This window comes from Notothenia rossii (assembly GCF_949606895.1).
Source record: "Notothenia rossii genome assembly, chromosome: 6".
Classification (NCBI taxonomy): Eukaryota; Metazoa; Chordata; class Actinopteri; order Perciformes; family Nototheniidae; genus Notothenia; species Notothenia rossii.
This window is the reverse complement of record NC_136909.1, coordinates 74,368,812-74,395,661: the sequence shown is the minus strand read 5'-3', so window position 1 is coordinate 74,395,661 and position 26,850 is coordinate 74,368,812. Positions and strand designations below refer to the sequence as shown.

At 41.1% G+C, this 26,850-nt stretch overlaps 1 protein-coding gene across 3 annotated transcripts in view; it reads right to left on the bottom strand.

Moving 5' to 3' along the window:
• The window catches only part of LOC307042281 (serine/threonine-protein kinase MARK1-like), a 32,354-nt gene extending 12,156 nt beyond the window's left edge, over positions 1 to 20,198 (bottom strand). Inside the window, exons 1-5 of one of the 3 annotated variants that reach the window (XM_079686083.1) lie at positions 19,784 to 20,198; positions 16,991 to 17,191; positions 11,380 to 11,433; positions 761 to 809; positions 190 to 255 (exon numbers count right to left, since the gene is read on the bottom strand). In XM_079686083.1, coding sequence (XP_079542209.1) covers positions 190 to 255; positions 761 to 809; positions 11,380 to 11,433; positions 16,991 to 17,191; positions 19,784 to 19,834 — 421 coding nt within the window. In that variant the 5' untranslated portion in view covers positions 19,835 to 20,198. The remainder of the gene's footprint in view (positions 1 to 189; positions 256 to 760; positions 810 to 11,379; positions 11,434 to 16,990; positions 17,192 to 19,783) is intronic. The other 2 variants (XM_079686082.1, XM_079686084.1) reach the window with 2 other exon arrangements.
• Between the last annotated feature and the right edge of the window lie 6,652 nt (positions 20,199 to 26,850).

Here is a 26,850-nt window from a genome sequence, read left to right as displayed (position 1 = left end):
GTTTACAGAATACATGAATATTAGATGGAGAGCTTCAACTAACATGACCTTGTGCTATACAGTACTGACTATGTGTCCTACTGATTTGCATTCACTGGCTCTACAACCAATATTGTGGAAATAAGAAGAAGAAATAGATAACTATCCAAATGTTAAAGATTTATTGGAAATGCATTGTGTTTCGCTCACCACCGCTGGCGTACTCCATCACCAGATAAAGTGTCTTCTCCGTCTCAATAACCTCGAACAATTTCACTGCAGGAGGAATTGAGAGAATGGAAGGAAAAAGGAGGAGAAGATACAAATCAATAAAATGAAATATTAAGAAAAAGTTGTTTCTTTCCAATGAAGGTTCTATATTAGTATTAGCCAAGTTTACTGTTCGGGTTAGAGTTCCCTCGTTGCATTAAAACTGATCTCTGAGTCTGAATAAAGTCTTTAGAAAGCCAATGTATTCCAAAATCGAAATTCACCTCAAGAAATTGCATGTAGCTAATGCTACTGTAAAGATCTTCACACTATTCGGTCTGTCTTGATTCTGCTAGTCCTTTTAAAATAAAAAAAACCCTGAACAATATATCAGAGGTACCCTCTGAACATACATACATACATACAGGACCTCATAAGAAATGATTTATTTGATCCTTTGAGTAAAACTGGTTAATCTGGGTGCAAGGTACTGGTTGAAATGGTAACACTAGTCCAAATGACATGAGAATATTATTGATAAACTTTCCTCCAGGCCGCTCTATGAACTTACCTATATTTGGATGATTCAGTAACTTCATTATCCGGACTTCCCTGAAGAGCTGTTGAGACACAAAGAAACATTTGATGCATCAAAACGGGTCGACATGACATTACATGCAGGCAGATCTCTGTCTCTGCAGTGAAAGCACTTTATAAGCACTGATTCAGAAAGTGAGGAATGAGAAAGGAGCCAAAATAAACTTCAAAGTTTGTGTGCGTAAAACACTGGATTAGGAACATGAGACAACTTGAGGATCATGGGATACTGTACTGGTTAAAACAATATGACTTATGCAGTGACAACTTTGCACTAAACCCTTCCCTACACAGATAAGGACCAGAATTACAACTCCACTGACATGCTGCAGTCCAGCCAGCCGGCCATCCAAACAGCCAGTCAGCACAGCACACAGCAAACCCTGCAGAGCGGCAGCATAAAGGCTTCTGCATAATGTCATTATCTTCACATTAACATGCAAAAAAGAGCAGAGTTGTACTCTTAGAGGATCTGTAGATAGTTTGTATAACACATGGCAATGCTTGATAGATTATTTGAACAACCTCCAAACACTCCCGAGTCACGACCTGATAGCGGGAAATATTTCTCTTTTTATTTATTTATTTTAAGATATCTTCTTATTTATATTTGTACTTAATGATTGATTCTTACTTATTGTTATAATTATAATTTTTTGTCACTGTGTTTTTAATTGTTATATCTGAGCGTGGAATCAATGTGTTTTATTTGTTATTAAACTTTTCAAGGGGGCATTGGGTGTGGTGATAGTTTGTTCTAAATAATTGAAAATGGATGAAGATCATTGGGTCAATTGTGACCCTCAAATCAAATCAGGTTTTATTTATAGAGCACATTTAAAAGCGATTTTTGGTCGAGCCAAAGTGCTGTACATGTAATAAAAACACATTACTACAATCACAATAAAAGACAATCATTTACAACAGAAATATTAAAAACAAAAACACAGGGAATAGTCAGGTGTCATACTCCGCTCTGATTAGAAGGCCAGGGAGAAGAAGTGAGTCTTTGGTGAGGATTTAGAAACCCCTAGTGTCTGGGCCGACCTCACATGGAGGGGCAGACTATTCCAGAGCCTGGGGCCAGCTGCTGCGAAGGCTTGTGCCCTCAGGCTTTGAGCCTGGTCTTGGGCACTATCAGCAGCAGCTGGTCAGCAGACCTTAAAGCTCTGGCTGGGGTGTAGCGATGGAGGAGTTCGGCTATATAGGCCGGAGCCAGCCCATTAAGGGCTTTGAAAACAAATAAAAAGGATTTTAAAATCAATTCTGAACTGAATTGGAAGCCAGTGCAGTGAGGGCAGAATTGGGGTGATGTGGTCACGCTTTTTGTGGCCAGTCAGAAGAAGTGCAGCTGCGTTTTGGACTAGCTGCAGGCGTTTAATTGAGGCCTGGTCCATACCCACATAGAGCGTTGCAATAGTCCAGTCTTGAGGTAACAAAGACCCTTATGATTGTTCTTAAATAAAAGACGTTGCAAAAAGAAAAGGGCAGAGTTTGAGCTCCTTTGCAAAGTTAAGAAAAGTCTGTCTTTGCTGCAGACAAGAAAAGTAACTATCTAGCCTGATGAGGAACCTCTAATAGGAAAATCAGATCCTCTAGTCTTGTTTTCCGAGTATAAAAGCAAAGTGGAATCAGAAAGGAGACAATGCAGAGTTATCATCATTTCAAACCTCTCTCTCCACGAGGATGTTTATGTCAGACGAGCTCCTGCAGCCACTTAGAGGTGCTGTTGAATCATTTACATTCTGCTGATTCCCAGTCGTGCTCAGGCTGTGTTTGAGTGTTACATTTCAACAATTGCTCGACTGGGATTTACCCGCATCCTACTGCTACCTGAGACAAAGCACAGATTTTGCCATTTGCTGGCCACTTTGATTTAGTAAAAAGGTCCCGAGTGATCCTGCTTTCATCTCCTGTCTATTTTCAAATGAGAAAATTGAGAATCACCCTAGCCCTCCGCTCTGTGTCATTATGTCAAATAAAAAAGGAGTGGACCCCATGTCGTTTCAAATGACCTTTTAGTTCTTACATAAGTGCTTCGATAGTCTATGTTTCTAGGTCATCAAATACAGCCATTATACCAGTGTGAGCAGGCCTGACTCTGAGAGACCTATCAGCTACAGTCTGCTTCAACAACATGCAGGTAGTCTCTCACACACCTCTCATTCTTTCCTCTGTCTATACTTGCTCTCCTGCCTCTCTTTCTGACACCTCTCCTCTCATTAGACCCAACACACACACACAGTACAGAGAGCAGCTGCAGAGAGCTTCTACATATATCTTGTTGTCAAAAATATCCCAGAAAAAGACAAGGATAAGAAAACCAACAGAAGTTTCTTTCCCTTTCTAACAAGCATTGTCTGTGCAGTCAAAGCCTGATATAGATTATTTGTTTGCGCCATAGATCTCCATTGTTGTCCAAACATGACAAGTGAGCCAAATCGTGCCTTCATTACATGAACGTCAACATGGTCCCTGTGGTTATTTTTGAATCAATCACAGATACACGGTCCTACTGGTATGCGCCAAATGTTTATTAATCTACGGCTAAAAAAATCAATTCGTAATAAATGCATTATTTACATTTGTTTGAATAAATGTTGGAACAATCAGCAGTGCCCAGCTAGGGAAATCAAAAAGTATTGAGAGCAGGAATAACACATGTATAGTTCTGGTCTTTTCATGGGATATATGTTGATAGTAAGTCAAACATTTCCCCAGCCACATCCATTGAATAAGGCTGTATTCAAAATGCAAATAACCTGATGTTTGAACAGATTCCGGGGTAACATTTTCTATGCCATAACACACAGTTCTGTGCACAACTACTAATCCCTCATGAATCCTTGCAGTCATTTTAATATCATATGAAATCAAAGTTTAGTTAAATAGCCAAATATCACAAAACACACTTGTTGTCTCAGTGGGTTTTATAGATCAACAGATAGAGGAGTCATGTCCTACCTATACAATGGTTTACATGCTCTCAAACTATACAACGTTTATTCCCAGGCACTATCTTTATATAGTTATAGAAGTAGAGTGCATAGGTATTCAAAATGTTCTACATCTTTTGGCTCTTTCATGTGATTTCTTGCTCCAACAGTGCAAGGATAATATATCGATCGATCCGTGTATTTTATTAAACTTAAGGGGATTTATGTCAATGCAGATTTTCTAGTTTGAATTTGTTATGGCACCATGTTTTTGTCAACAACTATCTTCAACCCCTGATTGGCTCAGAACAGCGAGCTGCTCCTGTGTGGCAAACCCTGCTGCATACGCATGAGCTGCCATGTTGGCCTGAGAGGTTCCCCCATGGTAACAAAGTCAATTTGAGTGGAAACACAGTGACACAATAACCAGAAGATGTCCTCCAGAACATGAGAATAAACACAGGTCACAGCCTCAGATATTATGCCTCACGTGCTTTACCATGTGACTCATCCGTCAAGACAGGCCTCCTTTATTATACTGAATGAGTGATGGACTAAAGAGTCAGTGGTTATCTTCATCTCTTATCTCTTCTCTGCCACTTTCCCCCCCCTCTCACTTTCTCGTATGCCTCATTGCCCTAAAGCCCTTCACATGGGAAGCACGCGTGCAGACACTTGGAAACAAAAATGAGAACAAAAAGGAGAAGCACGGTAGAAAACTGCAACAACAAACACAATCCCTGTCAATACAAGCTCAATAGGGATGTGAACACCATGGAGGCTGAGAGAAGATATTGAGTGTGGGGTCTTTGATCCGGTCCGGTATTAATATCAATAATATCTGCAGGCACTCCGGGGAGTCACATGAGTTTATTAAAAGGTGGTTCTGGAGAAGGTGATTGATTACTGAAGAACAGAGCCAATTTCCTTTGATACTAAATTACTGTTTTAAAAAAAAATTATAAAAAAAAAAATGGTAGATTCAGAAGATGAATTGAGACAGCGATTGAAGAAAATGATTAGAAGAATAGCTGCAAAAACAAAATGCAGTCCTACAAACATGAAAACACACAGTTTCTAATGCGCCTGAATCTCAGTAGTCTGTGCCAGTGACCTACTTCCATTCACCCAGGGGCACCCAGACTCCCAAACTAGCCTTAATTACAGCAGTCCCCCTGCAGAAGGAGCAGAGCAGCCGATATCAGACTGGGGACGCTTACAGGAATTGGCTGGACTATTCTGCTGCTCATTCAACATGGAGATTATTGATGGGATGAGGAGCCTGGAAGCCCTCATCTCTCTGATGAGTGTATGTGTGTGATTGCACATTTTCATATGCATATAAAAGTATTTCAAAATACCATCAATAAATAACCAGTACTCGCTGTTTTTTTATTGAAATGCAGTGAGAGACAGGGGGAAACAGACAAGTGTCACCCAAAGCAAACCTGTCCTGTCCTCTACTCCTGAGGGTCTGAAAATAACCCTCCCCCCTCTCTGCAAAGATGTGTCATCTCACATTCAATATCCACAAAACCCAGGCACAATTTCAATTTTACCAAAGATCCCATTTTAACTCAATGAAAGCCATGAACGTACACAAAAATTAAAAATGCATTCATGAACATGTGAACGCATGAATATCTTAGCAGCCTCGACATTTGATTTGTGGATGATTCACCACGGACAACATTGCTGTTCATCCAATCTCATTCCCTTCATGCGAACAACACCAAAGCTCCTGTAGCTCAGGGGCCTGACAGCATTTAATTAATGCAGAGTGACAAGCGCAAGATTGACATTAACAACAGCTATTAACTGAGCCCCATGGTGGCCCTTTGGCAACTGGCAAAAATGCATCTGAACAGAGTACGGTGTTTTGACCGCTTTCTGACTGCACTTGTATATAAAAACAGTAAAGCATGAGGTTAGCAAAGTAGCTCTAAGCCATATTTTTGTAAGAAGCTGACAGTGTTTCTGTTGCCTCGATTTTTTGTTGATTGTTTTGCGTCACGGCTCTTCCTTTTTCCATATGTAAATGCTTCTTGTATTGTGACAGCACGGCTTTCATTTGGTCTGAGACGGCCCATCCATCATGGCTGCCTCTGATTATATAACCCTTGATATTTAGTTGATGTGGTCATTGTTAAAGCGATGAAAACTGTTATTTACAGATTAGGAAGAGACAGAGAGCGATGGGATGGTGGGACTTAGAGCAGAGTTTGCCGAGTGAAAGAGGGGATTAACGGAGAGGCCTATTTCAGGGCTAAAATGCATAAAAACCCTGACAACGTCAACATCCCTGACCACACATGACATGTGATGCATTTCCTGTGGTGGATCTGAGGAGGTGCTTTAGTAGCTCAGCTGACCTCATTTCCTGTGACACTAAAACCACCACAGAGTCACACCAGGGTAGAGAGCGCCAATGGGCCATAAAGGAACAGACTAGAAGTTCATCCTAACCTCATGACTCATGTAGGTCTCTGCTAACATCCTTTTAAAATAAAATAATCAGGGGGTAACACCAGACTGACAGAGATAAGAAACATAAGGGATAAACACAGAGGCTATGAACCCCACTTTAAATCCTAGTTTAAGATATCGTAAGAGGATGGGTGTATGAGTGGATTACCGGCTTCACACAGGTACAGGAATGCAACCATGTGTGTGAAAATGTTGCCAAATGTGACTGAAACCCTATAAAAACAAAACAAGAGGGGTTCTGCCAGCCAGAGCCTTGAGCATAATCTGAAGGATTTCATGTGTGTGTGTGTGTGTGTGTGTGTGTGTGTGTGTGTGTGTGTGTGTGTGTGTGTGTGTGTGTGTGTGTGTGTGTGTGTGTGTGTGTGTGTGTGTTCTGCCAGTGCCTGCAGTGCCAGATGGTGAACCCACAGCCTGTCTCCTCCACAGCCGTGAAAAGAGAGGGATCAGCGGCATTTTGACAGGCTGACATGAAAGCGTCACCGTAAACAGTGAGTGGGGGAGTGATGCATCCAGATCATCCCGCTGAAACCTCACTCACCAACAATGACAAACAAACAGGGTCATACATAAAAAAAAAACAATCCTGCAAGAGTTTATTCTGAATTGTATGCTTGGTTCAACTCTTCCCCAGGTTGAGCCACAGTCCAAAATGCAGAGCAAGAGAAGGAGACAAGGTCATCTCCTTCAACCTCTGCTCTTTATCATGTAAAAAGCATGAGTCACTGAATCGATAATCATGACCGTATGTTTATATCAGCTTGTAGAAACGCTTGGTCAGCTACACAGAATGGCTTTTCTAACCACAAAATGTACACTACTAGGGTACAATCAATTTCTTCACCAAGAAACTGTGTTGCAGTATTGCTATTACTGCTTAGTGATGGCTGTCAGAGGGGGTAATCCATCTTAAGAGAGCATTTGCGATGGACTTATTCAATTTTACATCTAATCATCTTTTAGATTTCTTGCTACTTGAAATTCGAAAGCAGAGCAACCATGAAACCCTCGGGGAGATTCAGTCTAGACTCCTGAACATGAACAAAACAAGCAGCCTAAGGAGAAGACCACTGAACATCTTGCTTGTAAACAGTTCCAGGACAGACTTTCCAATCATTTGTCAAATAAAATATAAAATGTAGATGTTTATTCTAATGATTTTATATTATAGCCATCCATAGTAGAGCTTTTACAAGCATAGAAGAGGCCACTGAGTCAATGAGCAAATCGATTCAATCCAGGAGTCGACTGCTGCATTATAAGAGGTGCTTCTGCAATGCAGATGGCAGTTCTGTATACCATTACCTCAATCTATAGTGCATAGCAGAGGGCATTAAACTATCAAACTACATACTGTTCAAGCACCATACAAACATTATAGTGTCTTTACACTCAGATACACAAACACACACATCAACGTTCATACAAGCTATGCCAATTTAGCTACTCCTGCATAAGAGTTTCCAGTATTGACCCTCTCAGGTCTTCTGCAGCTGACATCTAAAAGGCTCTCTGAATAATTAATCAGATAGCTAAACTATAAGAAACAGGAAAATGAAGCTCCATCGTCCTGGAAAGTGGCCACGGTGACACCGATTTTTAAATCTGGGGATAAGGCAAAGATGTCCAATTACAGACCCATCAGCATCCTCCCCTGTGTCTCTGAGATAGCTGAGAAATGGGTGTCAAAACTAATCACCAAAACATTTAGATAAAGGTTTCGCTCCACTCCACCCAATGCAGTTTGATTTTCGTGCTCACCACTTCACTGAGACAGCTAACTGTGTCTTTGTGGAAAAGGTTGAATGTATGTTGGACACGAGCCCATATGTACATAGGTGCTGTCTTCCTTGATCTCAGGAAGGCATTTGACACTGTTAACCACCAAGTGCTCCTTACAAAGCTGACTCATTTCAATTTTTCGGCAGATTCAATACATTGGTTAAAGTCTTACTTATCGAACAGAAAACAGTGTGTTTTGGTCAACGGTGCCAAATCCCCCTACCTTGTGAACCCTGTTGGGGTTCCACAAGGTTCCATTCTTGGACCATTACTGTTTTCTCTGTACATTCATGACTTGCCTAATGTATGTCCTGAGTTGAATGTGCAAATGTATGCCGATGATTTGGTCATCTTTGTACATGGCAAAAAGACTGAAATAATCTCATCCTTTGAACAAGGTTCAACACTGACTGACTGAACAACATTTGCTTACAGTTAAATGTAAAAAAAACAGTATGCATAATGTTCAGTAAACGACCAGTCAAAATCGAAGGATCCAATGTGTTTTTAAGTGGATCAGAAATAGAACTAGTCTCCCACTTCAAGTATTTTGGAGTCATAATGGACTCGAACTTGACTTTTAAGAAACATATTAAGAAAGTATCCAATACCATTAAATTCAACTTGCAACATTTTAAACAAATTAGACCTTTCTTAACTGTCAATGCTGCAAAGTCATACCTCCACTGTATGATTCTATCCCACATTGAATACTGTTTGACAAACTGGTCGTTTGCTTGTGCCACAAACCTGAAACCCATAGAACAGCTGTACAAGAGAGCTATCAAGGTGTTTGACAGCAAGCCATATTCATACCACCATCCTTAAAAACATAATTTCTTGAGTTCTGACAATTTAAAGTCTTTTAAAAGTATGTGTTTTTTTATAAATGTTTACATGGACTGGCTCCCCCTTCCTTAGGGGAATTTATCCACAAAAAAAACACTGGACGCTGCACTAGGTCAGAAACCAGAGGAGACTTTGAAGTCCACCGTAGACGGACCACTTTTGGACAAAATGTCCTCTCCATTAAAGGCAGCTCATTGTGGTATAGCCTCCCAACTGAGATACGGGATTGTCCCACTCTCAATAGCTTCAAAGGTCAACTCAAAGAATGGTTGAGAAACAAACATCCATGCAATCACCGCTAAATACACTTTAACACAGGGGTAACTCCTCTTGCACTTTATGTAGCTCTTGTATCTTCTCTTGCACTTTACATGTCGTTGCTGCTATATTGTATTACCATGTCATAAATACTTGTGTATGCTGCTCTTGCTCTCTTGCACTTTTTGCATAACATGTATTTTGTTTTTACAATGTTTGTAAAATGTACATTTCTTAAATGTTTTATGTGAGGGACTGCGGATGGAAATTAGCTGAAAGCTAAATCTGGCACTGTTACACGCTTGACACATTTGAATGTTTTAAGTGTTCATTACAGTGCATTGTCCCTGCGAAATAAACGATGAAATAAAAGAAACATGCTAATGCTAACCGGAAATGAAGGATTTTCATAATAAACGTTTTAAGTTAAAAGTGTGTGTGAACTTCCGTTTTTTCAGAATAAAACAGCTTTAATTATAAGAATATATTTAATCTAAATTACACCATATAAACATTGATTTTAATTTCTTAAAGTCTGCAGACTCATGTGAAACATCCGCCCAGCCCATCACCAGGCAGCAGACAAGCCAACACACCAGGTTTTTAACCAATCATGACATAGACAACACTCGAATCAGTGAAGTCAGTTTATATTCAGTCTAAGTGTTATTTCCAGACACACTTTCAAACAACGCCTCTAAATGTTCATTACCCCCGCTGTGCCTGTGAAGATTAGAAACCACACAATAGTCTGTTTAAACAAAAGAGCTCGCACAATGAAATTCATCTCAGTCAGATCAGATGAGTACAGAACTTGGGGCTTGAAATTCTCGCGGCGTCTTCTCACTGATTGGATGAAGAATTGCTGTCGGATCCCATTAAGATCCAAGACCATTACAGATTTGCACAAATGTCTGGAGCAGAATCATGCTAAAAATGTCCCGATTGTCTTGTTTTATAGATTTAATTACAAGTTGGATCAACGGCAAGAAGCAAATTGGGAATTTGTCCCATATTAGCCCTTTGACAATACCACATTTGATTAGCCCAGTTTAAAGTTCCTTACTGAGGTCACTCAGACCAATCTAATTTGGGATGGCAGATATTTTGGGATACTAAATGTTGTTATTATTTTGCCATTAGGACTGCTTGCTGCTGCAATGCTTTCTCAACCCGGCGACTTTCAGAGATATAGTGTCCAAGGTTGATCAAGACATCAACTGGCTTATGTGTATATATTATTATTATTATTATTATTATTATTATTATTATTATAATATATGTGGTGGTTATAACGCTCCTCTATGAAGAGTATAATGAGCCAACGCAGAGGTTTCTTTTGTGGGCCACAAGGGCTTTTATTAAAGAGACACAGTTGAAATTGGGAGACAGAACTATGACAATGTATGTCATTAAGTATGGTATTCATACTATGTTTTGCCTTTATTATTTCTTGTTGGCTGTTCTGTTTATCTTCTATGTTGAAAAAGAGAAGCATGATTTCCACCCCAAAGATGCCTGTACTATTGCTTACATTTGTATGCTTCTTCTCAATACAAATATTTGAAAAGAAAATGGGAGACAGAGGGGATTACACTCCTAAAAGCTCCCAGGCCGGAGCATTCAAACCGGTATCTTGAGCACTGAGACTAAGCCCCCTTATGGGTCAGCCCCACAGAGGTTTCTTAGCAATTTTTTCATCCTTTACATAACACTAAAACAAGTGCAGCTGTAACGAGCCAAACTGCAATAATGTCCAGACCACCAAAAAGCTATCCTGTTGGCCAGCTGCACACCTGCATTACTTTGGGACTCATGTTGATGCTTGCTCATGCTGAAGCAGGGCCGCTTTCCTTCCACATGGTGTACCCTACCATGAGGATTGTATGAGCGTGAGTGCGTTTAATCAGCAGAAAGAGATGGATTTGGACTCAGTAATCAGGAAACGGCTCAGAACACTTCATTGTAATTGGTTATGACTGCTAGACAAGGGTAAGTTACAAACAGGCAGGCAGGGGTATTTTTAGCTGCTCCTGACCACATACCAACAGAAAGTCAAGAGGGGGGGGGGGGGGGGGGGCTGGATTAAACAAGGCTTGTGGTCTCTCCTGACTTCATCTGATTACATTATGTAAAACAGCACATCCTGAGTTCAAAGAGCAAAGAAACAAAAGCAGATCAGACTCAGGAAGGACTAATGGAAAAGCCATGAGCGCTGTAACCAAGACATTAATGTTACCATGTGGCCATAAACACACACACACACACACACACACTCACTCACCTTCTGTAGACTGGTGGGATTTAGCTGGGTTTTGTCTATAATCTTCACCGCCACCTAAAGAGAGAAAAGACAGGAGGACAAAGACAGAAGAAGAAAGGAAGAGGGACAGAGAGAGACAAACATGTCAACATTTTGTTTGTTTTTTATGTTTGGGTTGTACGGTGAAAGTTTGCTTTGAAATGAACTGTCCTCATTATTTCACTATTCAGCAGGGAGGCTGCTTCTTCAAAACATTTCACAGCTGAAGCTGTTTTATTCTGAATACACCTCAAAGCTCTTCTAATCGGTACATTGTAAATACATTAAAGCTTTTATTGGCAGACATAAAATAACAGATGTATTTGTTGATAAGGCATGATACATTGATGTGCAACTGAACATGTTTTCATTTCAATCTGCAGCTTGAGTTCTGAATAATCAACTGATCATTTGGTCTATAAAATGTTAGGAAATGGTGTAAAATGTCAGTCCAAGTTTCATAAATTCCAAGTTTGGGTCCTCAAAATGTCTTGATGTGTCAGTCCAAACACAAAGACATTCAGTTTAATAAGATATAAAACAAAGAAAAGCAAGATATATCCATATCTTTGGGACAAACAAAGCATGTTTTGCTCTTTTTGCATGAAGAATGAACTAAATGCTTCATAATCGAATATCAAAAAAAGTTGTTGATTATTTTCAGTGTTATTCAGATCAGATCAGAATACCTTTATTCATCGCACAGAGAAATGTGACATTGTTACAGCCACTAAAGAGCCAAAGATAGCTTAATATAAATTAAGAATCGTGCATACGACTATTAAAGATATTATGAGTATTCGTGTAGTCTTTGCAGCTTGGACTAAACAAATGAATCCACAGGCAGTCCTTCTAAGTGTCCCTGCAGTCAGGCCCGTATTACTGCATATAACTCTGCAGGTCGGTGATCTACTGAACAAGACAGATCTTGCTAGGCAGCAGTCTGAACATCCATCTCTGTAATCACCCCAAAGTGCACACTGACACAGAGCTGCTCCCTTCACTTTCTGAGAGCTCAGCAGCTTTCACAGAGCAACTGGCTGCAGAACCACCAGAAGCCCATGTATTATGCTGATAAGTGATTGACAGAGCAGTTTTAAAATATAACTGTATTACACTTATATAATACATACAGTCTTTTTTGTTGCACAAAAGGATTCAAAAATAATTAAAGAGACTTAAGAATGGCTGACTAAATACAAATGTCTCCAGTTTTCGGTCCAACCAAAAGGCACTAACCACAAGATTTTCTCAGCAGTGCTGAAGAGAGCGGAGGCTTTAAGAAAAGCCCACTCAACCCACTTTGTAGCTGCTTTGGCCTAAAGGGGAGTTTAGACTCTTCAACTGTTTCCTTTCGGACCATTTCACAAAGTAAAAACATTTAAATGTGTTGATGTGTATTCTCTGTTGCAGTGTTTGTTAATGTCAGTAGAAATAAACTCAGATTAAAGTTGGTTCAATTAATTTGTATGAACTGGTCTCCATAATAATTCTAACCATAGGCATAGTCAAAGGCACCATGTGGCTTTGCAAGTAGTAGCCATGCTAGTAGGGGTGCTTTGAGCTAAATGCTTACTTCAGCATGCCAACATCATACTCCTATCAATCAGAATGCTAACCACGTATAAGGTGAGTAAGTGTCAGCGTGGCACATAATTCAAGGCTTGCAGAACCAGCAGGTTATAACATGATCATTTATTATATAAAAATTCCCTGTGGACTTATATTGATGACTACAGCTGTGAGAAAGGACTCCTGAGCAAAGCTTAAAGATTCTATCTCCTATATGATGTAATGACTACAACACGAGAACCTACTGATATTTATATTAAATCCTCACTGAGGTCACTCTACTCAGTAAAAAGTAAAGTACATCATTTTGTAATAACAGCAAGTATAAAATAATTCAGGCTTACATATCATTGGGAAGATAACAAATACCAAGTCTTTGAAGGGATGTATAGATATTTTTCTTCTAAGCTGAATCAGGAGCCACTGCAACACTGACTGCTGCTTTATATATATTTTTCAAACAGTACATAGTTAAACTATCAAGAGTCCAGACTTGAGTATAGTTAGCTCTTTCTGTTTTTGTCGTCCTGCATGTTTAACTGTTCACTAAGATTCTTACGCACTGACCTCTCATAAGTAGAGCGGAAGGGGAGAAATTATATCATAGCAGCATTAATGTGACTCCAGCCTTATGAGAGTTTAATAGCATGCTTCAGTGGACGCAGACTCTGGCTCTAATCCCAAGCTGTTATAGGGAACCAACCCTTACCGATGAAGCAAATACTGAGTCACGACAGAGAGAGTGCAGGGTATTCTGACCAAACAGGGTTTCCCTAAGACCTACAAATCAAGGTGCATTTCATTTAAACTCAACTCAACTCCATACAGAAAGCAGTGTGGTAGTTGTGAAATAAATAGAGTCTAGCAGTGTGAAAAGAGAGCAGAGACTGCAGAGAGGTCACTTTGTGTAGACAGACACGCAGCAACACACATGTGGGGTCTATTTACAGCCTGTCTCAGGTGGGCAGGTGCACAGAAAGACCTCCATCCTGTCCTCTGTGCTTCCTCAGGTCATGGACAGAACTCAGGTGGAGGTTTGCATGTGTGTGTATGTGTGTACATGTGTGTGTTTTCATGTAAGCCTGCAGGTGTCGAAGCTGTCCTCGTGTGTGACTGTTAACCTTACAATATTCCCTTTGCGTGAGTCAAAGATGTTAATTTCCTTTACGCTACGCTGTAACAATATTTCCCTTTTTATTTTTGGATTGATTTGATGAACGAGCGGATGGCATCAGATCACATGTCAGTGTGTGTTTTCAGTCCATTAGATTGAAGGGTGAATAATTAAGTCGGACAGTGACAGAAGGGCAAACGAACATCACTGTTAATTATTCAGCGCGTTCAAAACACATCGCCCATATGGTCTTCACCGTATGCAGGACGTGTGATCGTGGGCATTGTAAACACGTATATGTGAATATTCAACCAGAGGACACGGAAGGGAAACTTAGTCATATCGCATCACTTCTGTGCTGAAGAGCTTTCGTGTTCACACACATTTATTTCCCCCTGAGCTCTTTTTACACAACCACAGGGTCATGATCTCTGTGAGCTAAAAGGAACTAGTGCAGCAGGGAATAAGGATGTATCTCATACATACAGAAGACAAAGGCTTTGCTGTTGCTAGAGAATGAGAATACACAAAGTCTATTATGTACATACTATTATTTTATAGTCAAATGTATTTCTTAGCAAGTATGCTTCCGAGTTGTCTGTCCATCCCATTCTTGATACAGAATCTTATGACATCTGAGAAACAAAAAGGAGTTTGTTCATTTTGCAAAAAAGCGTACATTCCGAATCACAAGCTGCCGCCCAAATAAACAAATATTATTTTCTAAAACTGATTTACAAAACGCTATGACAAATGTATGCAATATCAAGTAGCAACATACATTTTTTTCCAATAAATAATTAAAACATTTGATAAAATTAGATGAGGACTAGGACCCCATTTACACGCAAACGCAAACGAACCGAATATGATACAAAAAAAGTCTTCCGTTCACACGAGACCGCTCGAAAGCGCTGGAGACGTTGTAGTACATTATGTCAGGCCTGTAAGAGGCGCTGTACTTCTGCTACAAAATAGCCGCAGTGAAGAAGAACCCCGAGCATGGTTGCCCTTCTGTTTATGCCCCGTGGTGGATTTAGCAACATGTAGTTCATGTAGTTCTCCATGTCCACTTGTTGCTGAAGGTTGTGGTAGAGGAGCTGTCGATGTTGCACTAACATATGTAGCATGGCCAGTAGCAGTAGCACTAGCAGTAGCTACTGACAGTAGCTACTGACCATGCTACAGCAGTGAGCAGCAGAGGTGGGGAGAGGTGGGGCTATGGCTTCATCGTTATCAGGAAATGATCGTATAGGACGTACACACTGAGCCGTTTGGCCCCCCAGAGCGTTCCGTTTGTAGATCTATCCACCTTGGGACCCGTTATAGTTTGCGGGGTCCGTTTCCGCGTTTCAATTATGGCCTCGTGTGAACGAACGGGCTATACAAAAGAGAAAAGTAGCAGATACAACCGTTTGCTTTCTCGTGTAAACAGCACCTAGGTTATATCCTTACAATACAATTTGAATTACTGTTTTTATTCAAGTGATGAATAATAATGTATCATCACTCCTCTCTAGTGGGTTGGAGATGAGGGCATATGGTACAGGCAAATGTTTCGATGCAGCTGGGTTAGTGTGTGTGTGCGTGCGTCCGTGCGTGCGTGTGTGTGTGTATGCTGTAGTCACTCTTCAGCAGATAGACCACACTGTCACCTAGAAGTGACAGCTGCGCAGTCTTCACAGATCTCTTTTTGAGGTTTTTCTACAGTGGAAAAACTTTTATTTTAGTTTTAGCTTCCAGAGAATGTTTGTTGTTAAGAGGCTTCCTGGGCTAAAGCTCAGATAGACATCGGTTTTAGTGCGTTATGTTCTTTCCACCTGTTCTCTCACTCTGATCCATGTCTTTGCATTCTGATGAGCCAGCAAGGGCACTCAGGCACACAAAGCAGCGGCTGACCTTCTCAGCAAACAGTGGGTAGCATACCCAATATGCCTGTTTAACATTAGCATTAAAAGGACACAGAATGGATTAAACTGCCATTGATCTGACCTGGGAACATGTTCCTGCTCTCCATACTCTGATACGACCAAGAAATTAATTAAACTCAGTGGTTTAAGGAAGCAGGTGGGTAAAAAACAGACATGAGAGGATATCTGAGGTGGATCTGTCTGGGCCTGCTGAGTGAAAGACAGAGAACAGATCTCAGGTCATTGTTTTCTCCTTAGGGAAACGGGAGCTTTAATTACAGACACACCAAAGCAGGATGTCTATCACTCTGACAGGTCATCAGTGTATGGCCGTGTGAGTGTGTGTGAGAGACAGAAAGAGAGAGAACTTGACCTGACCTGAATGGGGGAACTAACATGGTGGAGTATAATTTTCAATATATTTTCAAGAGATCATACATTCCTCCTAAGAGTCAGAGCAAGCCAAAAAACTGACTTTTACTTGGATCGAAGATACGTATCATAAAAAAAACACTGTCTCTGAAAAATAAATATACCTTTATCTTTCTAACACTTTGGTTTCCCTTGTGAATGTGTAAAACTGCAGCTCAAATGAGAAAGCAGACAAGAGATGACCTCAATAACACTTTTTCAATAAGCTTTCTTACATTGTTATCAGAAATACAATAGTGCCAAAAATGCACTTGTTCTCAGATTTGGTTTCATAGTCTTTCTTGTTAGTAATTCCAATATCTTAAAATCTGTTGGTCGACTTGGGCTATTGGATGTTGAGCTGGACACTTTTGACAATTTTCTGACTATTACTATTGATTAATCGAGAAAACAATATCGATATTAACCAATAACGAAAGTAATGGTAAGCCGAAGTCCTAATAGTTAGCGTGTAGCAAAAAAAGACTGAGCCTGACAGTAGATTTTGGGATGAACAATGTTTTGTATACAGACAAAAATGATATCCCTAAATGATTTATTAAGCACAAAAGAAATCTTGTCTCACCTCTCGTCCAGTCAGGACATGTCTTGCTAGTTTCACCTTGGCGAAATTCCCCTTCCCAATAGTCTTGAGGAGGCGGTAATTGCCAACATGGGGGTGCTCCTCCGTGGAGGTAAAAGAGTTGCGGCATCTCGGCAGACTGTGGCGACTCGCAGATTTTGTTGGCGGGACTGGGGGTTCAACAAAGCCGTCCACCGACGAGTGCTGCAGGAGAAAGTCACACAAGTCGAGATCAGAAACATTCTCATTCCATGACTTCAACTTTGGAGATTTGTACATATATCATTTCTACACGTCACTGAATCTTTCTGGCTCAGTGACAGACTTAGAAATACCAAAAAGGACATGTTCTCTTGCTACATTTGCTGCACACATAACCATGCAGTAGCATGCTGCAGTGGAGAATGATGTGTGTGCCAAAGGTGGTATATTAGCTGTTCAAACACAGATGAACCCTTCAACCTTGATCCAGATTCAAGTCGGCGATCCTTTATTTGACATTTGCATGGGTGTGTGAGCATATATATACTGTACATTTACATGCAAAACACACAGTAGTACAATGTATGCAAGACAAAGGGAAACTATGTTGGGGAGAATCAGGTTCCCTTCTTCTCTCTGTGACACCTTAACCTCAAAATACTTGATCAGCCAAAGGACAAGATTCAACCCCAAAAGAAATGAAACTACTTCGACTTTGAGATTGACCTACTAAATGTTCAGTGTGAAGAGTTATAACTAACTACTAGCTCCACGGTCAAACCTGTTACCAACAAGTGTCCCTGTGAAATGACATGTGAAGGTGAATACGGAACAGCTTGCTATAAGGACGGCGCTGGCACAGTCTCTGCTGCTGTGTCTCCTCTCCTCCACGGCAGCTGCTGATGTCAGTCCAGGTCAGAGATCCCATGATCCTCTGCTCCTGAGCACCACGCCCAGCCAGAGAATAAAGCCTTGCTCTGGTTACCCATGCTCCCCTGCTCCCGTTTCAAAGGGGAAACGCTACACCCTGCAGGGTGAGCATCACCTTAGCTAGCAGAAGGGAGGGAAAGCTACGCTGCAGGATTCAAACACTCCCTCAGTGTCACAGTGTGTGTCTGTATGTGTGTGTGCAGAGGGCAAGGAGAAATGATTAGATTAGATGCCAGTCAAAGTCAGCATTCCCGTTTCTAATGCACCAAAATCCTCTTGTAGGTTTCCATGGCAGAGTAGCTAGAAGTGTCTTTATTACATTTGCAGCTAGTAAATGTCCACATTAAAGTGCCTTAAGATCTTTCCTTTAACTTTTAAATCAGACCTATTATGAGGCTAGTTCATACTTCATGCATGTTCATACACAAACTCACACTGGCTCCAAAATCTGTAAAATTGACAAAGGCTGATCTGGATAGGCAGCACTTGATTAACACACAAAGTTTGTTTCATTTAAATATCCATTAACTCCTAAGCACTTATGTTATTACTTATGGGAGTCCGTACACTAACAGAATAAACCACACCTGGGCAGACACACAAACATAAAAATAAGAAAGCCGGGAGAGAGCTTCTTCTATTTGCTGCACTTAAAGACACTCGTCTCTCTGAGTAATAAGCTGTTATGCAATGATGTTCAGCTGCTAGTGGGCCCTTGGGCTGCATGATGAAGTCGAGCAGAGGCAGGCTTGCTGCTATGGAGGCAGGGACTTAATAGCAGCCTAGCAGTATATGTCTATGAAACCTAAAGCAGCATTACACAGTACATTAGCACTCATGTATTTCTGGATGTTGGCAAAGAATTAACAGATAGTTGATATAATTAGAGTTCATGTTATAACTTGCATTTCCCAATTTAAATATCTACAATATCACCTGAAGATGATTCATACAGATAGTCTAAAAAAGGAGATCCAAAATAGAGCCCTATTTTTATTACCTGGGAATAACCTTTAAAAGACTGCCTCTAGCTGTTTCCACTGCTTGTAAAACAATACAATAATATAAGGAGGCTTTAGTGTGTGCCTAGTCTTGTTTCCAGGAAAATCAGACAAATCTAGATATGTCAGAGTCTGTCAGCATTCACACAACAGCCCTCATTTGCACTGATCTCAAAAGATGTGTGCTATTCTGCTGTGCTTTGTCAGAGTGAGCTGCAGGATGGCCGTTCAGAAAAATTCCTTCACACAATGCATGATAAATCTCCAGCCATTTATTTAGCCTGTGAATAAATGTCTGTATCAGTGTCGTGGAAGCAGAATTGTGAATAATACCACGCTCCCTCCTCCTCTTCCTCCCTCATCTTCAGCGTGCAGTTACAACAAGGCCCAATAGGTGATGGATGTCACATTGCGATGCTACCAAGCGCTGCCATTGAAAAGTAGGGCAACATCCTCCCCCACCCTCCCTAAATATTGACGTTGTGGACTAGAAAATACCCCCAGTTGCACGCGTGGAGCAACACCATTTTTTCAACAGGCAACGTTTTAATTCTCAACACTAACATTCAAGCTTCGCATGTATCATTAAAGCACAGCACACTGACGCAGTGCGTTGTTTAGGCTAGCTGTATTGTGTACAAGAACTGTGGCAGACATAATAAACCTGCAGCTTTCTGCTCGGTTATTCGTGGTTTGTGTTCCCTTCAGAAAGAATTAAGATAAATATAGTGCTCATTGGTCGAGTGTCTCTGCAGCACTAGCTTCTGCAAGCACTGCCATAGCCCTGCACCTAGCAGTGCGCCAAAATAGCCAGTTAGCCAGGTCACATTATTCCCACCCCACCGACGGTATCGCACCGGTGTCCCCGGTTAACAGCACTTACGTTCTCGGTGTCCCGCTCGTTCACCGTGGGCAATGGCGTTCTGGCCGACATCGTGTGAGCTTCGCAGGCCGCTCAGCAGTGCAGCAGGCCGGGCAGAGCAGACACGGTCCGGCGGGGAGAGCGGTGCCTCCTCGGTCCCCTCTCTACATCCCCTGTAAACACCGCAAACAGCGGCCTGTTTACCGCAGCATAGCGCTAGCAGGGCCAAGGCGGCACGCCAGATATTCGTATGGGCTTTGTGCACTTCCCCTCAGGTAGGCTAGTGGCAGACAGAAAAGGGAGGAAAGAGAGACTTGAGAGAGAAAGAGAGGAGGGGGGTCGGCCAGGATGATGAGTTGCGAACAGCGAGGTCTGCGCAGCGCATCTCAAACCTCCCAACAGGAAGGATGGAGCTCGCTCTCGCTCTCTCTCTCTCGCTCTCTCTCTCTCTCTCGCTCTCTCTCTCTCTCTCTCTCTCTCTCTCTCTCTTACACACACACACTCTCCCTTTGTCTCCTCTTTATAGCTCATTATTCAAGTCACCAGAAAACAGTTAAGCACAGTGTCCCTCTGATTTAACTGTAGGGCGTGTACAGATCGGTACAGATACAGAAATGTTGTATCATGCATGCTAGGGACAGATTAAGTTTTTTTTTATGGTGGCTCAGTTATGGCTGGAACTATTTTAATAAATATTATTTTTGAATGCGTCAACTTATCCTTGTTGAACTTATTTTTTGGTTTACAGCTCAGTAATTTACTACTCCGTGTGGTGTGTATGCATAGACAATGTGGTCAATACTGTCCACAATGAGGCCTAGTTCAAGGGTGAGGCCTGTGTCACACTGCAAACTGGACAGACTTTGCCATCTGTTGGACAATTACATCATTACACCTCTCATTGTTGCTGTAATCTATTTAAACAAATAAACATTTATTTGTTTGTTAGTGAGCATGGAACAATTGTGCAATTTTATGCAGAGACAGATTTTCTGATTCTCGTCCATAAAATCACTTTATCTAGGCGTGGTGATGATGGTGATGATGATGATGATGATGATGTCGTGTGCATCCATGCAGTCTATGGTGCACACACGCAGCCTTTGTGCCTGCACAGTTTGTCCACTAGGTGTCAGGCTGCACCTGCAGTATGTTGTACATCTGCAGTGTTGACATGTGGGGCCCAAACAAATAACACCATCTCTCATCTTTTCTTGCTTGAATTACCTTCATCGTTGATCCTCTGCCTCATGAGACACTACATATTGTGAATAGTAACATGCAGTGCAACAGGAGTTAGTTTCCATTACTGAGTCTCTTACATGAGATGTCATGTCTTCTTTGGCTCTACATTAGTATCATGTAATTCAGGCAGACAGTTGCACCTTCCTGGGCATTACATGACTGATGGTTTGTCTCACACAGCAGAGAGGCCCGGCCATACAGTAACAATGGACACAGCATGACATTACGTGTCACAAAACCTGATGGATATAGGACCTGAAAGCCACTGAGGACATTAGGTCTATTTTTGTGGTTTTGAGGAATCTTTGGTTTATATTACACCAACCACAAACTCAGCACTGTAAGATCTGCTCAGAGAGCCACCATCCTGTTTCACGTCAGGTTAAAGTGCGTAGATAAACTTCATTTGAAATATATTGTCTTATAATTGTTTTTATGGAGAGATAGCAGAAATAAATGCAAAGAGATAAGATGGGTGAAACAAAGCAAAAGGGGTCCAATGGTGAATCTTGGCGAGTAGATGGGCATTTTTGGAATTCTGCATCTGATCCCAGCATGGATCAGCAGCTCTTATCCTCTCTGAGCCCTGACAACTGGGAGCAGCTAAATTATCCAACAAGACACTTCCTCTTACTAATAATACTTACATATTTGGCTGTGTTTTGCTATTATCTATTTTTGATTTGACAACATGTACCCTATTTTTAAGCAATATAATGAAATAAACAACATTTGTTTTCTACTTGGAAAAGTAAATTCAATCCAAAAACAATCAATGCAATTCATTTTTTACTTGTTGTATTTTATTGAAGTGTTCAGTGCCCTCATCCTTAGCGCTAAAGCATTCACAGAAAGACGTGTTCGTGTCTGGGATTTGCATTCTGTACCTGAGTTGCACTGCTGTGGAATGTAATGGGCACTGACACTGGTTTAATGAGTGCATGTACACCCAGGGCCAAATGCAATTACATGCTCTCACAGGCAACCATCAAAAAAGTGGCAGCTGTTAACCGCCATTCATCGCGGATGGTCATGCAGTTAACTGTATTTGCAGGACAGGGGTTGAGAGGAAAGAGTAGAAAGATAGAGGGGGGAGAGGATAAACTCATTATGAGACAGATAGTGGAGTAGCATCTGTCAGCACTGGCACTTTACCATGACTCCTTTTGCCTGACTCAGTTTCACCAGTGAAAGTCATGCCATGCTTTTCCAGTCAGTAACACTGTTGCAAACATCCTGCAGAAGTGTGGGAAATACCACGAACAGCCCCTCCAGGAAGGAAGATGTTTTGTAGAGTTTTAAATTCTCACATTCAGTGTGTGCCTCTTGTGTATTACCACTACATTTGAGTACAGACATAAACCTGTGAAAAATAATAACCTAGAGATGGTTGATGAGGTTGTTTAAGCCTTAATATTGTCCTGAGGGTTTATTTTTTCGATATCCTCAAAGACTCCCAAATGAAACAATTTATGTCCACTGAATGAAAAACAGTTTTTACAATATCTTCTATGCAGATGGTAAAATAATTACCTGTCCTGTGTCTTTGGGCAACACAAGCAATCAATTTGTTAATGTTAGATTAAGCCCATAATTTGAGCCCCAAAATTGACAATTTGTTAAAAACCCATACAGCACAACCAGCAGAGAGAATGTTTTCAGGTGGTTTGGAGAGTTTTGGAGGATTCTGGAAATATCTTCAGAACAGCCATATCGGTTTAATGACATTACCCGTATGTATTTTTCAGAAAACTGATAGCTCAGTTCTGTGAATTAAGTTTAATGGTAATATGAGAGACACAAAACTGAGGTTGCCTCAGTCGAGACTTATGGTCTAGTTTATTTGAAAGGAACTTATGCCAAAATGATTAAGTCCGGTTTTGATAAATACAGCCAAACTCTGAAGTCTGTATTTTAATGTCCTATAGCACACGTTGTAGGTCTAATAACCACTCGTCAATTTAAGCTAATATCATATTAGTATGCTATTAAAAATAAATAGTCATCAACAGACATTCCTTCTTTAGAAACCTGTTAACTGCTCACCTTACAAGGCAGAGCATGCACTCGGCTGTCTGCTCTGACAAGTCAATAAAACCCACTGGTATGCTGAACATTTTTGGAAGGCAAGATAGATATGAGGCTGCGTTGGAATTTGATCAGGCAGAGAGCCAGCCTCCTGTTCATTACAGAGCTTTCCAGCAGTAACACACCCTCCCGGTGAGCACACCTCAACCTGAAGAAAAGTATTACTGACTGGCACGTCAACAGCCCACGCCCACCCTTGGCCTCCCCTCCACCTGCCTGTCTTCATCGCTGTCACACACGCTGCATTCAGTATGCTCACACACACACACACACACACACACACACACACACACACACACACACACACACACACACACACACACACACACACACACACACACACACACACACACACACACACACACACACACACACACACACACACACACACACACACACACACACACAAGGGATGTCAGGGGAAGTGGAAACTATGAAAAGCCCTGAAAATCCAGGGCAGATGTGAGCTGACAGGGCGAGAGAGATGGAAGTGGATTGGGAGCAATGGGTGTAAGTGAGAAGCTCAAAATTAAGCCTCAAAACTGTATCTTTTCAGCATGTTTCTTTGGGTTGTTTTATGGGAGAGAGAATGGAAATGAAATACTAAAAATACTTAATTTGGTCTAACTCAGGGAGACTTCAGGCTCTTGTCTATCTTGTGATTTTGAATCAGAATTAAAATTAGAATAAAAAAACGTTATAATGCCCATAACAGGAAACTTATAGTGTTATGTTGATTTTTTCATTGCTGGTATGAACAAGAGAAACTATGTCAGTGTCCATATTGGCTCCTGAATGTAAGGACAGACTTAGAATCCTATCCTTTAATGCGGCTTGGTAAGAAGAAAAATGTAGCATACTGTATGTGTAAGGAAGCCCCTCTTATGACCCTCCTTTGAGGATTATCTCCCTTTAACTGTTTCCTCCTTTACCTTGACTTTGAACAAATCAAGACTTTCTAGCCAAACCTCAAACCATTACTGGGGGCTTTATTAATTATGGATGATTTAAAGATTAGTAATAGATTGTTAAAAAGGAGGGCATGTTCTTTGCAAATGTGCTTAGTGGGTGTTAATTAAGTAGCCACTGTTTGAAGCATGGCCTGTGGGCCTTTTCCTTATCCTCAACCCCCCCCCCCCCCCCCCCCCCCCCCCTTGCCACTAAGATCTATGTTTCTTTGCTCGTGTGTGCACACCCTGCACTATTACTGCAGCTCAAGCCTCCCCTGAATAAGAAAACACTTCTTCAGCTGCATTAACATGCTGCACTCCTGAAAGGTCCTCTTTTGATCGAGCAGCTAATGATTAACACAACACGGTGTAGCAAGCCCTTAGAGGAGATATATAAACCTTTCCCTTGATATGAACTTGTATCATAAAAAGCAATGCCACTTACGGTTACTGTACTTGGGGATAATTATCATCCTTGTATATCATGTTTTCCCTTGTAATTATGTCATAATTCAAAGGCTTCCCCGGCAAAACTAGAAAAGGTCCGGTACGTCACCATGTAACAAACTCTTCTCTGAGGAACGGGCCTATTAATTGTCAGGATATAATTACATTCACAACACCCAGAGGGCCCGTCTCGTTTAGTCATCTCAGAGTTACTGCTCCAAACTATAATTAGAGAATGTAATCACACAGGTATGGACCTCCAGGATTTATTTTTTCAGCCCGACTGAAGGCTGATTTAAATGACATCTGTGGTTGGGTACCAGGCAGGGAGTGTTTACGATCTGGCACGTGTTCAACAGCCACATGTGGTGGCACCGGGCAGCCATACCATACCTGCAGAGTTCACAATTTACATACACAAACACGCTCCCATGGACGGTTGGTCCTGCTAATTTGTTTGACGTGTGTATATTCGTGTTACCTTGAGCGATTTCTTGAGTGGCATGCGCGCGTGTGTGTGTGTGTGTGTGTGTGTGTGTGTGTGTGTGTGTGTGTGTGTGTGTGTGTGTGTGTGTGTGTGTGTGTGTGTGTGTGAGTGAGTGAGAGTGTGTCTCCCTGTGAATGCCCCTGTGTGGTTATGCCACCAGTGTGGCAGCTTTTGCCAGTGTTAACAAGTGACTTCATCTTATAATATCTTTCCGATGTCAGATGCCATCCAATAAACGACTAATTTCTCACCTCTGGGTGCACTCTCTCTTGCCGTGAAAACACCTCTTACCTCTCTCCCTGACACCCACTCTGAAAGACCTCAAGACGGGGGAACATAAAGCAACTGCACGCTATGAAGTGATTGTGAGTGATCTCCCAGTTAAAAGTGATTAATCTCTTGAGTTTCAACAACATTTGTTTGATGTGGGCCCTGGGGTTAAACCTGGATAAGTGTGAGGCCAGTGGATGTCTAAATTAATGTGGTGTTGCTGCACTGTAAAGCCTGAAACCATTCAATTCCTATCTCATATTTTCCTGTCTGTTTTAAGTCACACTAGTTGCATGGCTCTAGTGATGGCAATCTGTGCAAGGTTTGAGTGGCTCTTTAAAATAATATTGGTTTGTTTTTACAAAGTAAAACATAAAATATGTCATCTTCCTGACATCACATGACTCCAAGCTCTCTGGCAATTATTTTTTGTTAACTGAACTAAAGGCACATCTGTTTACTGTATGCACCACAGAGATAACACAAAATGTAAACTAAAATATAAAGATATCTTAAAGTGGACCTATTATGCTATATTGGAAAAATATATTGTAGGGTCATACAAAACATGTCTGTGAAGTTTTTTGCTTAAAATACCAAACAGTTCACCCATTGTAGCCATGCCTCATAGGCCTACTGCTCAGACCCCTCTTTTGCAACCCTGTTAGAGAAATGCGGATTTTGGGTCCTTAGCTTGAAAAAAAAAAAAAGAGGAGGCGGAGCTAATGCCTGATCAGAATTCTACCGGAAAAAAGTTAAATTTGGTTGTGATAAAACGCCATCCAGTTCTAACCCACATCAAAGATTATTTCTGAAATAATATGGAGCTCAAATGCTTTTTCTCTTGTGGGTTTATCACAAGGTGAGTTCCTTTTTTTATTTCCTGCTTTTTCAACACATGTGCTCTACAGTACAGGTTAGCTCTCAGTGTTAGCGAGGCTTGCTAATGTACAGAAAGACGAGATTACGTCCAAAACACGTCAGGCATTGTTTCTGATAGCAATTTTCTGTGGGTCCGCTGCCGATTTGACGTCAGATCGGCAGTGAATCTGTATCCACTCGTTGTACTCCTGTTTTTAAAAGATTTGGGTACTGAGGAAAAGAGAGAGGGTTTTATTTTCTGACGCTGCGTGAGTTCCCCGACGCACCGGGGACACATATTTATGTATAAAAGACATCACAAAGTGCGTTTTGCATGATAGGTACCCTTTAAGTAAAGTATTTAATAAATACCTAATATTGAGGCTGGATCACATTGTATAACAAATCAAATAATCCTCAATTAAGTTACTACAATAATTTTACTGAGAAATAATTTGAATCCTAATTAGTGAATCAGGCCCTGGAAGTAATATTCTCTATGTATTGGAAATGCATGTATACCGTCATTTTCTCTAACTGGTATAACAAACCTGAAACATGTCCACTTGCTTTTTGGAAATGTTGACTGTGTAAATTCATGACTGTTTAATATTAACAGCTTTCTGAGATCTGAACCCAAACATGTTCAGAGTATGAAAACAGTACAAAAAAAGAGAGGACAGCTATTGCATCACTGAGATACTGTAGTGAGGAGAGCATCGAGGGTAACAAACATCCAA